Genomic DNA, 14,170 nt, shown 5'->3' on the forward strand with positions numbered 1-14,170 from the left:
AATTTTGAAAAATGTAGGTCAAGCCCTACAGGGGACCATCAAATAAGGGCTCAAAGTGTGAGACACCTTTTAGTTTCTTCTTGCAACAGGGAGGAATACCTTGGGCCTATTCTAACCCCTGGGCCCGCAGGGGGTCTTACTAAGGTGTTACTGGTTCTCCTAGAGAAAGTATGATGTCAGTGGTACCAACAAGATGGGTGCTTGACTCAATATTCACTTAGATGCCACATCCTTTGCCTTCCACTTGATGTGTCGGTCCAATCACATGTACTAAAACTCTTAGGAATATACAATATCCCATTAGGTATTGCTCACATAGGGATCATGAAGATAAGATTAGAATAATTACAACACACACAGAAGCATTCAATCAATCATGTTTCTCATGCTCCACACATGAATGGAATGGGAAGAAATGCTAATAACTGGTACAACAGACGTATTCTCTGCCATGCACTTCACAGTGGTTTGCAGAGTATAGATGTAGATGTAAATGTACATGTAGTGGAAGTGTGATTACTATCAGTTTCAAATTAAATTTTTCTCCACTTTTGTAAGTAGACTCTCTTAGCTGCATCAAGTTGGAGAACACTATCAGTCTGACACAACAGATCCACACAGTAACACAAACTTCCCGATAAGATACCAGTTGGTTTCATGTCTAAATATCGTAATTTTTCTGAACTGCTAATCGGGTTTTGAAGCGTGAAATGCCTTTGAATTTGTCTCTTTTAGTGCTATTATACTAGCAGTACAAATTACTATATTTCCATTTGAAAAAGCAAAGTTGATACCACTATCTTGGTAACTAATACAGCTATGAGAGAGAGAGAGAGAGAGAGAGAGAGAGAGAGAGAGAGAGAGAGTGAGAGAGAGACCTTTCTGGACTAAAGTAAGTAACTGTGCATCTCCATGAAGCTTATTCCTATTTCCACTCTTGATTCTATGAATGGCAAGAGCTAAATTTCAGTTACACGAGTCTGGTACTAGTTGATGTTAAAGCAGGATAGAAGTGTGATGAGTGTTGTTTAGTGTAACTAATAGAGAAGCAATTAAAGAATAATTGATGCAGATGAATACAACAGCAACTGAAAATAAATACAAATCCTTTAAAACTAGATGTTATTTTTAATGATAAACCTAATGGGAATAAATATTTACAACAAAATGGAAAAACTACATCTTATGATGAAAGCATTATCTGAGAAAATAACACAAAAAAATACCAGAAAAAGTAACTGTTACACATGGCACTCATGTATACCTACCTAATGATAATAAAAATTTAATAGAAATAGTCTCAGCTTGAGTGCTCTGCTCAAAGTCATATTATAAGAATATGAAATAACAAGAATGTGTTGAGGCAAGAATCATGTAAACCAGTTTCAAAGTTTGTTTCAAATAACAACTTACTAATAGAAGAAATTTATGGAAGAAAGACGTATGGTCTAAGGAAATCTTGGGTAATGCTTCATTTTGCACCATTTCACTAAAGGCTAATCTGTGTGAATCAAGTAATGCAGAATACACACACTTGCCCCCCTTCTAACAGCCGTGTACCGCAAGTCTCTAGAGGAACGGAGGGTTCCAAATGATTGGAAAAGAGCACAGGTAGTCCCAGTCTTCAAGAAGGGTCGTCGAGCAGATGCGCACAACTATAGACCTATATCTCTGACGTCGATCTGTTGTAGAATTTTAGAACATGTTTTTTGCTCGAGTATCATGTCGTTTTTGGAAACCCAGAATCTACTATGTAGGAATCAACATGGATTCCGGAAACAGCGATCGTGTGAGACCCAACTCGCGTTATTTGTTCATGAGACCCAGAAAATATTAGATACAGGCTCCCAGGTAGATGCTATTTTTCTTGACTTTCGGAAGGCGTTCGATACAGTTCCGCACTGTCGCCTGATAAACAAAGTAAGAGCCTACGGAATATCAGACCAGCTGTGTGGCTGGATTGAAGAGTTTTTAGCAAACAGAACACAGCATGTTGTTATCAATGGAGAGACGTCTACAGACGTTAAGGTAACCTCTGGCGTGCCACAGGGGAGTGTTATGGGACCATTGCTTTTCACAATATATATAAATGACCTAGTAGATAGTGTCGGAAGTTCCATGCGGCTTTTCGCGGATGATGCTGTAGTATACAGAGAAGTTGCAGCATTAGAAAATTGTAGCGAAATGCAGGAAGATCTGCAGCGGATAGGCACTTGGTGCAGGGAGTGGCAACTGTCCCTTAACATAGACAAATGTAATATATTGCGAATACATAGAAAGAAGGATCCTTTATTGTATGATTATATGATAGCGGAACAAACACTGGTAGCAGTTACTTCTGTAAAATATCTGGGAGTAAGCGTGCGGAACGATTTGAAGTGGAATGATCATATAAAATTAATTGTTGGTAAGGCGGGTACCAGGTTGAGATTCATTGGGAGAGTGCTTAGAAAATGTAGTCCAGCAACAAAGGAGGTGGCTTACAAAACACTCGTTCGACCTATACTTGAGTATTGCTCATCAGTGTGGGATCCGTACCAGATCGGGTTGACGGAGGAGATAGAGAAGATCCAAAGAAGAGCGGCGCATTTCGTCACAGGGTTATTTGGTAACCGTGATAGCGTTACGGAGATGTTTAATAAACTCAAGTGGCAGACTCTGCAAGAGAGGCGCTCTGCATCGCGGTGTAGCTTGCTCGCCAGGTTTCGAGATGAGGTATCGAGTATATTGCTTCCCCCTACTTATACCTCCCGAGGTGATCACGAATGTAAAATTAGAGAGATTAGAGCGCGCACGGAGGCTTTCAGACAGTCGTTCTTCCCGCGAACCATACGCGACTGGAACAGGAATGGGAGGTAATGACAGTGGCACGTAAGGTGCCCTCCGCCACACACCGTTGGGTGGCTTGCGGAGTATGAATGTAGATGTAGATGTATGGAGAGTCTATTGCAGAATATACATAGCTCACAGTGGAGGTGCTGAGTTGCGGTAGGCACATAAACAAAACTGAAAAAAATCTGCTAGATTTCAGATGAATTTCTCTTCAGATATATACAGCATACAAATACATACAAGCATACACATACACACACATCCATATGGCTACACTGTCAGGGCTGACTATATTGTGCCAGTGCAGCAGGTCAGCTGGGGTGCGAGGCTGCAAAGGGTAGAGGGGGTTGAAGGGAGCATGCAGACAGAGAATGGGAGGGATACTTCATGAAAGATAACTGATGGCCAGGAGGAAGAGGTAGCAGATGCACAGAATAGGAATTTTGCACCAGGGAGCACATTCTGAGCACAAACAGGAAGCTCCGTGGGTAGTGCAAGATGACTTGGAGCAGTGGATTGAGAAGGACAAACACAAGTGAAAAATAAAGAGACTGTGGAACAGAGAGTGTGAGTACAGTAGGGGTAATGGGACAGGAATGGATAAGGGTGTGAGGCAGGGGCTTGTGAAAACTGAGGACAGGCTGATTCTATTCCATTAGAGGCAGGAGCAACTCTCAAAACAGTCATGTCATACACCAGCACTGGTGCAATCCATGCAACAATTTTATGTAGGCATGATCACTAACCAGCTGTCTACCTGAATGAATGGCCACCGCCAAACACTTTCCAAGAGTAGAGTTGTGCACTCAGAGGCATAACACACTGATAAGCACAATACACCCAATGTCAATGGCTGCTCCACAACTCCTGTTGCCATCTGGATCCCCCCCACCCCCCAAAATCACCCATCTCAACAATCTGGTGTGCCACATCACACACGCAAACAGATATGTGTGTGTGATAGAGAGAGAGAGAGAGAGAGAGAGAGAGAGAGAGAGAGAGAGAGAGAGCGAGGGGGGGAGAGGGAGGGGGGGAGAGGGAGGGGGGGGAGAGAGGGAGAGGGAGGAGGAGAGGGAGGGGGGGGTGAAGGAGCATGGAATAGGAATGGGAATAGGAATGGGACAGAAATGTGACACTAGTGAGTTCCCCCAGCACAGGCATGGGGAGTTCCATGAAAGCACACAAAGCAGAGGAGTGGACTGGGAGGATGATATAGAACAGAGAAAGAAGAGTTCAGAGAGAAAATGTGAGTGTAGAATGAGTGAAGCGGATGGCGTAAGGACAGGGATGTAGTTGGGTGAGGGTAGGGGCTAGCAAATATAGTCATAATTTGAAAAATATGGTATGGAGGTAAAGGGGGGGGGGGCAGAATCAGGAATCATATGGCATGGACTGTGAAGCAGCTACTCAAGTCAAGAATGTAGTGCTCAGGAATACGTTTTACTACTGAGTGGACAACTCTGCACTTGGTCGCAGTTTCAAAAGAGGACCAACAGTTTGTTGATGGATGTTATGAGAGATATTAAGCAGACAATATGTTTTTAATTCAAAGTTAAATCATTTTTTGGTCTAATTAATTCAGGGTAAGGGAGTGAGTAATGTTGTGAAGGTTAACCACCCACTATGTCGTTTAGGTGTAGTATGTATAATTCATGTGGGTGATTCAAGTAATACTATAATTATGATTAGCCACACTTCTGACACTTCTGTGCATTATATGCACTAATAAATATAATTAATGTAAATTAGCTCCACAAGTTGGACAGGATAATAAACCAATCACTGTTGCAACACTTGATGCACGTACAAAACACTATGTACACTATATAAAATAGCTTCCCACAGTGGCAGTAACAAACTATTCACCACAGTATTTTCAGGTTTTATACCTTCTTTTCTACCTTAGGTTTTGCAGAATAAGGTCTACTTACCCTTAGATCACTTCCTATATCTTTGTTGTATTTCTCACTGACATGTCTTGTAATGTATGACTCGTGTGGGCTTGAGGCACTTTCAGAATGTACAGGATATCTTTTCCCTTCCTGATTGAGTTGCTGTTTCCCCCCTGAACTTGCTCTACTATTAGTTTGCAGAACTGGTTCTCCTTGACTGTGTGTGTGCTGCAACAAATTTACAATAATATGTACTAAAATATTTCAAATAATATAACAAAACACACATCATAATGATCATACAAAAATGTGCAAGTTATTTTCCAAATTATTGTGAAAGGTGGTTAATATGCTCAAGGAAAAACAAGAATTTGAACAGAATTAAAAAATCACAGAAGCTCTTGCACAATAATTCAGAAATGAAATGAATTCTTGGAGCGGTTGTGATATAAAGCTGCTATTAGAGAAAATTTATTTCCTATTCACAGAATAATGTAATGTAAGAAGATGACAACTGCTGCCCTTATTACGAGAGCTGTCCAGAAAGTGGCAGGGGCGGGAGGGGAAGACAGATAAAATAGGTTACTATACAGTATTACATGGGTGATCAGAGAGATTCAAGCTGTAATAGCAGGAAATCACATTGTTTTCCATTCACCTGCAGTAGCCATTCAAAATTAGTATTGCAACTGAAAACCATGCCAAATAAATCATTTCAGCAATACGGTTTATAGTGGCAAAAAATCTTAAAGCTGTAAGTTAATTACTCAGTTACGTATTTCACAAATTGTTTGAATGACTCTACAGAATGTTTACAGAACATGTATACATGATTAGTTTCAAGATTAATGAACTTATTACTTTTCAGTTCTATTTTTTTATAAGCTACAAGTTTTTAAATGAAAATTCTTATATGTAGTAGTTTGTGATCACATTTAAAATTCAATCTTACACCTGTCAGACATTTTATGTTACTGGACAAATGCTCAAAACTTTTTGTTGATGCATAATGAACTCCTTTTTGACCCAACGACAGCATTAATAATTGGTAATAAAGGTCATTTCTTTCTATTGATGTAGGTATGGACATCAGTATTCTTTTCAAATTGTAATGGAATATACGTGAAGAATTTCATTTGTGAAAATTATGAATGTAGAGTCAAAATGACTTTGAAAATGTGGCCACAAGATGAATGTGTATGAACTTTATATATTATTCTTATTAGTAGCTTTTGTACAATCAGTACTTTCTCTCTTAGTGATAAATTACCACAGAAAACAACACTGCAAGACATTATTGACTGGAAATATGCAAAATATGTTAGGATATTGATTTTATTGTTTACTAAGAGTGTTACATGAAGATCAAGAGTAATTCAACTGAATAGTTTGAACAGGTTGTAATATTCTCCTTCAGATTTTCATCAATGTTTACACCAAAAAATTTGGAGCATTCTACAGGCACATCTACAACAACATCTGTATACATACTCGGCAAATCAATGTACAGTGCATGGCAGAGTGTACGTTGTACCACTACTAGTCATTTCCCTTCCCATACCACTTGTAAAGAGAGCAAGGGAAAAACGACTGTCTATATATGCCTCTGCAGGAGCCCTAATTTCTTTTATCTTACGTTCGTGGTTCTCATTCCAAATGGATGTTGATGGCAGTAGGATTGTTCTACAGTTGGCTTCAAATGCCAGTTCTCTAAATTTTCTCAACAGCGTTCCTCAAAAAGAATCCCTTCCAGGAATTCCCATCTGAGTTCTTGAAGCATGTCTGTAATACTTGAGTGTTGATCAAACCCACTGGTAACAAATCTAGCAGCCTGCCATTGAATTGTTTCAATGTCTTCCTTTAATCTGACCGGGTGGGGATCCAAAATACTCAAGCACTAGTGTTCTACATGTGGTCTCCATTACAGATGAACCACACTTTCCTAAAATTCTCCCAATAAACCAAAGTCAACTATTCACCTTCCTACTACAATCCTTACATATTCGTATCATTTTGAACCACTTTGCAGTATTATGCCAAGATGTTTAATTGACCTGACTCTGTCCAATAGCACACTACTGATGCTTTATTCAAACATTAAGGGACTAGTTTTCCTATTCATATGCATTAATTTACAGTTTTCTATATTTATAACTAGCTGCCATTCATCACACCAATTAGAAATTTTGTATAAGTCATCTTGTATCCTGCTACAGTCACTCAACAATGACACCTTCCTGTATGCCACAGCACCATCAGCAAACAGCCGCAGCATCAGCAAACAGCCGCAGACTGCTGATCATTTATGTATATAGAGAATAACAGTGGTAACACTTGCCTGGGCACTTCTGATAATACCTTTGTCTCAGGTGAACACTCGCCTCACTATTGAGGAAAACATACTGGGTCCTATTACTTAAGAAGTCTTCAAGCCACTCGCATTTCTCGGAACCTATTCTGTATGAGCATACCTTCATTAAGAGTTTGCATTGGGACACCATGTCAAGCACTTTTCGTAAATCTAGGAATATGGAACCTGCCTAGTTCGCAGACTATCATGTGAGAAAACCACAAGATGTGTTTCACACAAGCAATGCTTTCTAAAACAGTGCTGATTTGTGAACAGAAGCTTTTTTGTCTCAAGAGAAGTTATTACATATGAACTAATGATATGTTCAAGAATTCTACAGGAAAACATGTTAAGGACTGTAAAACTGCAATTTTTCAGGTCAGTTCTTTTACCCTTTTTATATATAGGTGTCACTTGTACTTTTTTCCAGTCACTTGGGGCTTTGTGCTGGGCAAGGTTTGAGATAAATGCAAGCAACATAAGGGGCCAATGCCATAGAGTACTCTTTGGAAAACCAAATTGGGATCCCATCTGCACCTGGTGACAGATTTGTTTTCAACTCTTTCAGTTGATTGTCTGTGCCAGGGATGTCTACTACTATGACCTCTATATGGGAGTTTGCCCGCAGGTATATTTGTATGATCCACCTGTGTGGAGGATTACTTAAAATGAAATTGAAAACTTTGATTTTACTTTTGCCTACTTCTATTGCCACACCAGACTGATCAATGAGTGACTGGATATAAGCCTTCGACCACTTTGTCATTTTATGTAGGATCAGAGTTTTCTCGGCTTCTCAGCCACATCTTTTGCTAAGGTATGAAAGTGGTAGTTGTATGCTTTGCACATTTATCTTTTTACAGACACACAAATCTCTACTAATCTGTCATCATTTGCGCATTTCTCTTTTGAAGTGAGAGTGCAACAGTTTTTGCTTCCTCAGCATTTTCTGAATTTTGTTATTTAAGCATGGTGAGTCTTTTCTATCCTTAATCCAGTTTCTCAGCACATTCTTCTCCAGAGCATCAGTGACATTTGTTTAAACTTTGCCCATTATTACTTTACTTCCATCATAAATATTTTTCATTCACTGCCTATGCGGGATGCTAGCAACTTCTTACTAGCAAATGCTTACCTGCTTTTTCTAGCAAAAATACTCTCCTAGTCTTCTTGATTAATTTGTTAACTATACTAATCATCATTGCTAAGATGACATCATGACCACTAACCCCTCTCTCTATACTGATACCATTGATAAAGTTAAGCCCATTTGTAGCTACAAGGTCTGAAAGTATGTTTGTTGCTACAAAGTGTAAAATATTTCCATTGAGCGTGGGTTGTCAAACTAGCTGCTAAAGATAGTTTTTGGGAAACATGTTCAAAAGCCCTTTAAAAGACTGCAATGACTCTAAAGATGTGTCAGTCTACCCTGTTTATTGACTCTTGTTTGTATGCTGCATCAACTGTTGTACAGAACTGAATATGGTGTTTTCTCAAAAATCATCAATAACAATTGCTTCTGTTGGTTTCTCTCTAATTGGATGTATTACAACACTAGTATAGTCTGCAGAAAGTAACAACTCTGTTTAAAGAATATTAAGTGGAAAGTCATTCTCATACATGAGGAATAAGAGTGGACCGAAAACTGAACACTATGGGTCTCCAGGTCTCCCTTGGTGTGTGTGTGTGTGTGTGTGTGTGTGTGTGTGTGGTGAAATCTGCACTATTGTACTATACATAGATCAAATTTGATAACTGAAAGTTTTGTGTGTCAATGGCACTGTTTTCATAACAGTGGAAGCATAAATATTCGTGTTATGACATAAGCGACCATCCATCTATGATCAGTATCACACTGGCATCGAAAAATAATGAAAAAATTCATGAATATTGGTGTTTTTCTCTACTGTAGGACACCTTTCCACAGACTTCTCTAAGCATTTTGAGTGAGACCACACTCACACAATTAATGTAGCACCAGTTCCGTGCTTTGTGGGTTTCAAAACTCCTATCTGAAAGCCACGAAACTCAATGGATGAGTGCTGCTCTGGAATTTCTTTACAATGTGTAAATGTAAGGACTACTGAATGGAATCCTAACTGGACATAAGACATCGCTTTCCTTCACTAACTTGGTAATAAATCAGTAGACAATGGTGTGGGGACATACTGCCTTACCCAAAAAATAAAAAAAATAGTGTACCAAACTCTGTCAGCCGGATTGGGACACTGAAGTAATTGTGTTCATTGGTTTTATTAAATGTGGAAGGCCTATCAATTCTGAAGCTTATTTTGAACTTTTATGAAAAATAAGAACAGTCATTTACAATGAACGATACAATCTCTTGACTACTGGTGTTATGTTTTTGCAGAACAATGCTTGGTCCCATTCTGCTGGCAAAAACAAGAATTACAGGCTCAGTTTAGGGAGACATTTTTGAGCCTCAGCTCTACAGCCCAGAGTTTGCTCCAAGTGATTTCCACCTCTTCATGCAACACAAAAAACTGGTTTGGCTCCCAATTCTTTGACAAAGGACTTTACGATACACTTATAGGCTGGCTGCAATCTTAAGTGGCAGAATTTTTTGCATACAGAATTTATCAATTTGCTAACAGATTAGATAAATGCTTATATCTGAATGGAGATTATGTAGAGGAATAATACAATGGTGTAGCTTTAACATATCTTCCTATACATTTGCTTTACCTTCTCCAGCAGTTTATTTACAGGCCCTTTAGGCTGATGTGTTTAACTTTATAAATAACTGTCATAGCACATTCACTGTATATTTGAGCCAGAGATTTATCATGACATGAAGATTTATAGTTTTGTTTAATATATCAATAGCATAAAATTCAGCATTTGGAGTTCTGCCAACAGGTGCTTGATAGTTTTAATTTCAGAAGGCCAAAACAGATATTCTGCATCAAAGTGAATGAAACAAATGTGGCTGCACTACAATTTGACTCAAAGATGAAACAGAACTCATATTTTTGGTAAATCGCAGCAAGGGATAGGAAGCTGTAAAAGATTATTTGATTCAGCAGTGCTATTATTATGTGAAGGAGTATCTAGGAAAATAAAGCTGTAACATCCTTTGATGTTAAATTGGTCTAATATACTCAATAACACAGTTTTATGTAATATTATTTACATCTAAAAATAATTGTGTTTTAGTGTAGGCTTTTTTCAGTGTCTACTGTACACAGTGCAACACTATATTTACCATCACATACATAAATAAACTAAATCAATATTCACTCAGCGTGTACGCGTGAGGAATTCATTAAGGATTTCGAGTATACTACCCTACCAGTAAGTGAACACACAATCTGGAAAATGATGTGTGTCATCTATGTTGTACGGTCATTTGATTTGTACCAGTAAATTTCAGAGAAGTTTGAAATGATCAACCTCATCCATAGTGCTCAGGTAAATGTTCAAGCTACTTACTGTGCTTTAGATATTACACTTTGAGTAATGTGGAAACACTGAACCTGACATTACGATAAGTCTATGAGGACCTAGGGTTTTACTAGATATTCACCATTATGCAACTTACGGTTGCATTACACCACTTTCGCTGATTCTGTCAAAGTTATCTAGGATTTTTTACTTTTTTTGTTTTTGTATTATCCAGTTCTGTCCAGATAAGCAATAATAGCTCCAGCAAAATGTATACCAGATCAGCAAGGTGGTGTAATGATTGGATTTCAGTATCATTGAGTCATTACTTCATTCTGTTATGATAAATAGGTCATCCATCAACATATAAAAACAATCAATAGCTTTTTTTTATTTTTAAAACCGTAGGTATCTCACAGGGGAAGGATTTTTGACTGTATCAGTTTTGCAAAAACCATTCCAGCATTCACCCGAATCATTTCACGGAAACAACAAAAATCTAGATGTTCTGACAGGCATATGAACCTTGTTCCTTTCAAATGTGAGTGCAATGTGCTAACTACTAAGCCCTCTGTTGTGACTCGCCGATCATTCAAAGTGCCGCCGTGCAATTACGCGCATCCTCTACATGCGGCGCTGTCTGCCAACCATGCAGCAGCCGCGCCACCTAAGTGGCCAGCCAGCCAGTGGCCGCCAGACTTGGACTCAGTGCTCATTCGAATGTTACCGTGTTCACTTGTCTTGCTTCGTCAACTTGCTCAGTGACTTATATGTGTTGTGTCGTTTTGAAATATATGTGTCCAACTTTACGTTATAACAATTGGCGACAAGAATGGGATTTTTCCTTTTCATCGTTGACCCACAGGTTTCCATGGCTACTGTCTAGCAACTATTGCAAGGTCTGATTGAACAGCAAACAGTTCTAACATTGGCGATTCGCGATTTCGTCGCGGCATCAAACACGGGGCATTTCTCGTCGTTGTCTATACCTCCTTTTTCTCCTTATGACGAGACGGCAGAAGACTGGTCTGATTACGAAAAACATCTTTGACAGCACTTCTTGGCATTTCATGCCACGGACGAACAAACATGTAGGTCTCTGTTCCTTTCATGGATTTCACCTCAAATATATCGTTTGTTGTCGCAATTGGCTCCTTTGAAAGATCCTGCATCTTTGTCCTTTGCTGAAATGTTCTCACTTCTGTCTGTCTATTTTCAAAAGCAAACACATGTGGTAGCCTCTCGTGTTGCCTTTTATCATTGTCAAAAACAACCGCATCAGTCCTATCATGCTTGGGCTGCTGAACTTCACGGCCTCAGTCAAAAGTGTCAATTTGTTACTGACGTTCACAAAGAATCCTATGCCGATTCCATGGTACGGGATGCTATTATCCAGTCAGCGCCCGACAAAGAAGTTCGGCAACGTGACCTTCAGTTGGCAAATCCGACTCTAGATGAAGTCCTATCCATCGCGCAGTCTTTTGAAATTTCTCACACCACTGGGGCGCAAATAGAGGCTTGGGGTGACGTCAGGGAAATACAACCTCTGTGCACTGTTGACGACATGTGCGGTGCATCCCTGCCGGCCGACGTGGCCGCAGTATGCTCCCACGCGCAGCCTCGGCCTAACCGTAAACAACCCTCTAAGAAACTGCAGCAAAACCCCCAGCAACTTCCTTCATGCCCACGGTGTTTTACGAAACATTCACGGGAGGATTGTCCACAACGTTGGGCCGTGTGTCACCATTGCAAAAAGAAGGGTCATGTGTCTGCCGTTTGCAAATCTGACCGCATACATGACGTTCATGACCGTGATGCTGATTCTGCTTCTGTGTTGTCTGTCAATTGCACTTCTTCCCTTTCAGGGATGTTATTCCTCACTGTCCAAATCCTTGGTCGGGATGTTCGCATACAGGTGGATGGTTCTGCTGCCACTATAATTAATTCTCAGACTATCTTCTGTTGGGTTCTCCACTCCTATCACCTGTCACTTGGCAATTATGGACGTACAATAAACAGAAGATTTCTCTCTTGGGACAATTTAATGCTGAGGTATCATACAAATCCGTCGTTCGCACTGTTCCCATATTTGTGGTCGACCAGAGTAACGCAGAGAATCTTTTTGGTTTCGATGCCTTTCACATTTTGGGGTTCTCCATAGATGACTCTGTCAATATCGTCTCTGATGCTATTCCTTATGCTCAATTGGATTCCTTGTCAACGACATTTTCGTCTCTTTTTTTCTCCTGGGTTAGGCCGTGCAAATGATTTTGAAGCTCATATCATACTCAAACCCACTGCTTGGCCTAAGTTTTTTCGGGCTCGGCCCATTCCTGTGGCCCTTCGTGATCGGGTAAAACGGGAGCTGGATCATCTCACTACTTCAGGGGTCTTGTTTCCTGTCACTTCCAGTGAGTGGTCCTCTCCTGTCGTTGTCGTTGCTAAGCCCAATGGTGATATTACCCTATGCCCCGACCTGAAGAATTGTTCACTAAACTTGCTGGAGGCCAGTATTTTTCTAAAATTGACCTGTCAGAAGCTTATCATCAACTTCCTCTCGACACTGCTTCCCGGCAGTTTCTGGTCCTTAACACGCCTTTTGGCCTCTATCAATACCAACAATTGCCATTCGGAGTTGCCAGTGCCCCTGCTCTCTTTCAGTGATTCTTGGAACAATTATTGCTCCCTGTCCCTGGGTGTATAAATTACATGGACAACATTGTTGTCACTGGCTCCACCACTGAAGAACATTTTCAGAACCTCCGCACACTTTTTCATGTCTTACAGACTGCTGGTCTTAAGTGTAACCTTCAGAAATCACAATTTTTTCAGGCATCTATCACATACTTGGGATTTCAACTCTCTCGGGATGTTATTCGTCCACTTCAGCAAACTGTCGCTGCGATCGATGCCCTTCCTCGCCCTACATCTGTTAAGGAACTGCAGGCCTTCTTGGGGAAAATAGCGTACTATCACAAGTTTTTACTGTCTGCTGCTTCGGTGGCTCAGCCGCTGCATCGCCTGTTGCATAAAAATGTGCCTTTTCACTGGTCCGCGTCATGCGGTGCGGCTTTCCAGAAATTGAAAACTATGCTGAAACAGGCCCCATGCCTGGCTACTTATGGACCTGGCCAACATCTTGTTCTTGCCACCACGGACGCCTCTCAATACAGGGTCGGTGCAGTCCTTGCGCACCGTTTTTCTGACGGCTCTGAACAACCCATTGCTTATGCCTCCAAAACGCTCACGGATGCCCAACAAAAGTATTCTCAAATTGAAAAAGAAGCTTTGGCCATTATCTATGCTCTTCATAAGTTTGGTGTTTTTCTCTATGGATCCAAATTTCATCTTGTTACGGATGACAAACCACTTGTTTCCTTGTTTCATCCATCAACATCACTTCCCGACAAGGCTGCACACCGCCTCCAATGTTGGGCTCTTTACTTTTCTCGTTTCAATTATGAGATTCATTTCAGGCCGACGGCTCAACATGCGAATGCTGATGCACTGTCTCGCCTTCCCATGGGTCCTGATCTGGCATTCGATAGGGACGAACTTTTGTGTTTCCACCTGGGTGTTGCCGAGCAGCGGGTTGTGGACAGATTCCCCATCACCGCGGACTGGCTGGCGGCTGCTACGGGTTCTGATCCTACCCTCTCCCGGGTTTTACGCTGTATTCAGAAGGGTTGGC

At 40.5% G+C, this 14,170-nt stretch overlaps 1 protein-coding gene across 6 annotated transcripts in view; it reads right to left on the reverse strand.

Moving 5' to 3' along the window:
- Positions 1–14,170, reverse strand: part of LOC126248551 (GATOR complex protein Iml1) — a 637,798-nt gene that overhangs the window by 15,295 nt on the left and 608,333 nt on the right. For all 6 annotated transcript variants that reach the window (XM_049949630.1, XM_049949665.1, XM_049949640.1 and 3 more), the window contains one exon: positions 4,764–4,952. In XM_049949630.1, coding sequence (XP_049805587.1) covers positions 4,764–4,952 — 189 coding nt within the window. The remainder of the gene's footprint in view (positions 1–4,763; positions 4,953–14,170) is intronic.

This window comes from Schistocerca nitens, chromosome 1 (assembly GCF_023898315.1).
Source record: "Schistocerca nitens isolate TAMUIC-IGC-003100 chromosome 1, iqSchNite1.1, whole genome shotgun sequence".
In the NCBI taxonomy this organism is placed as follows: Eukaryota; Metazoa; Arthropoda; class Insecta; order Orthoptera; family Acrididae; genus Schistocerca; species Schistocerca nitens.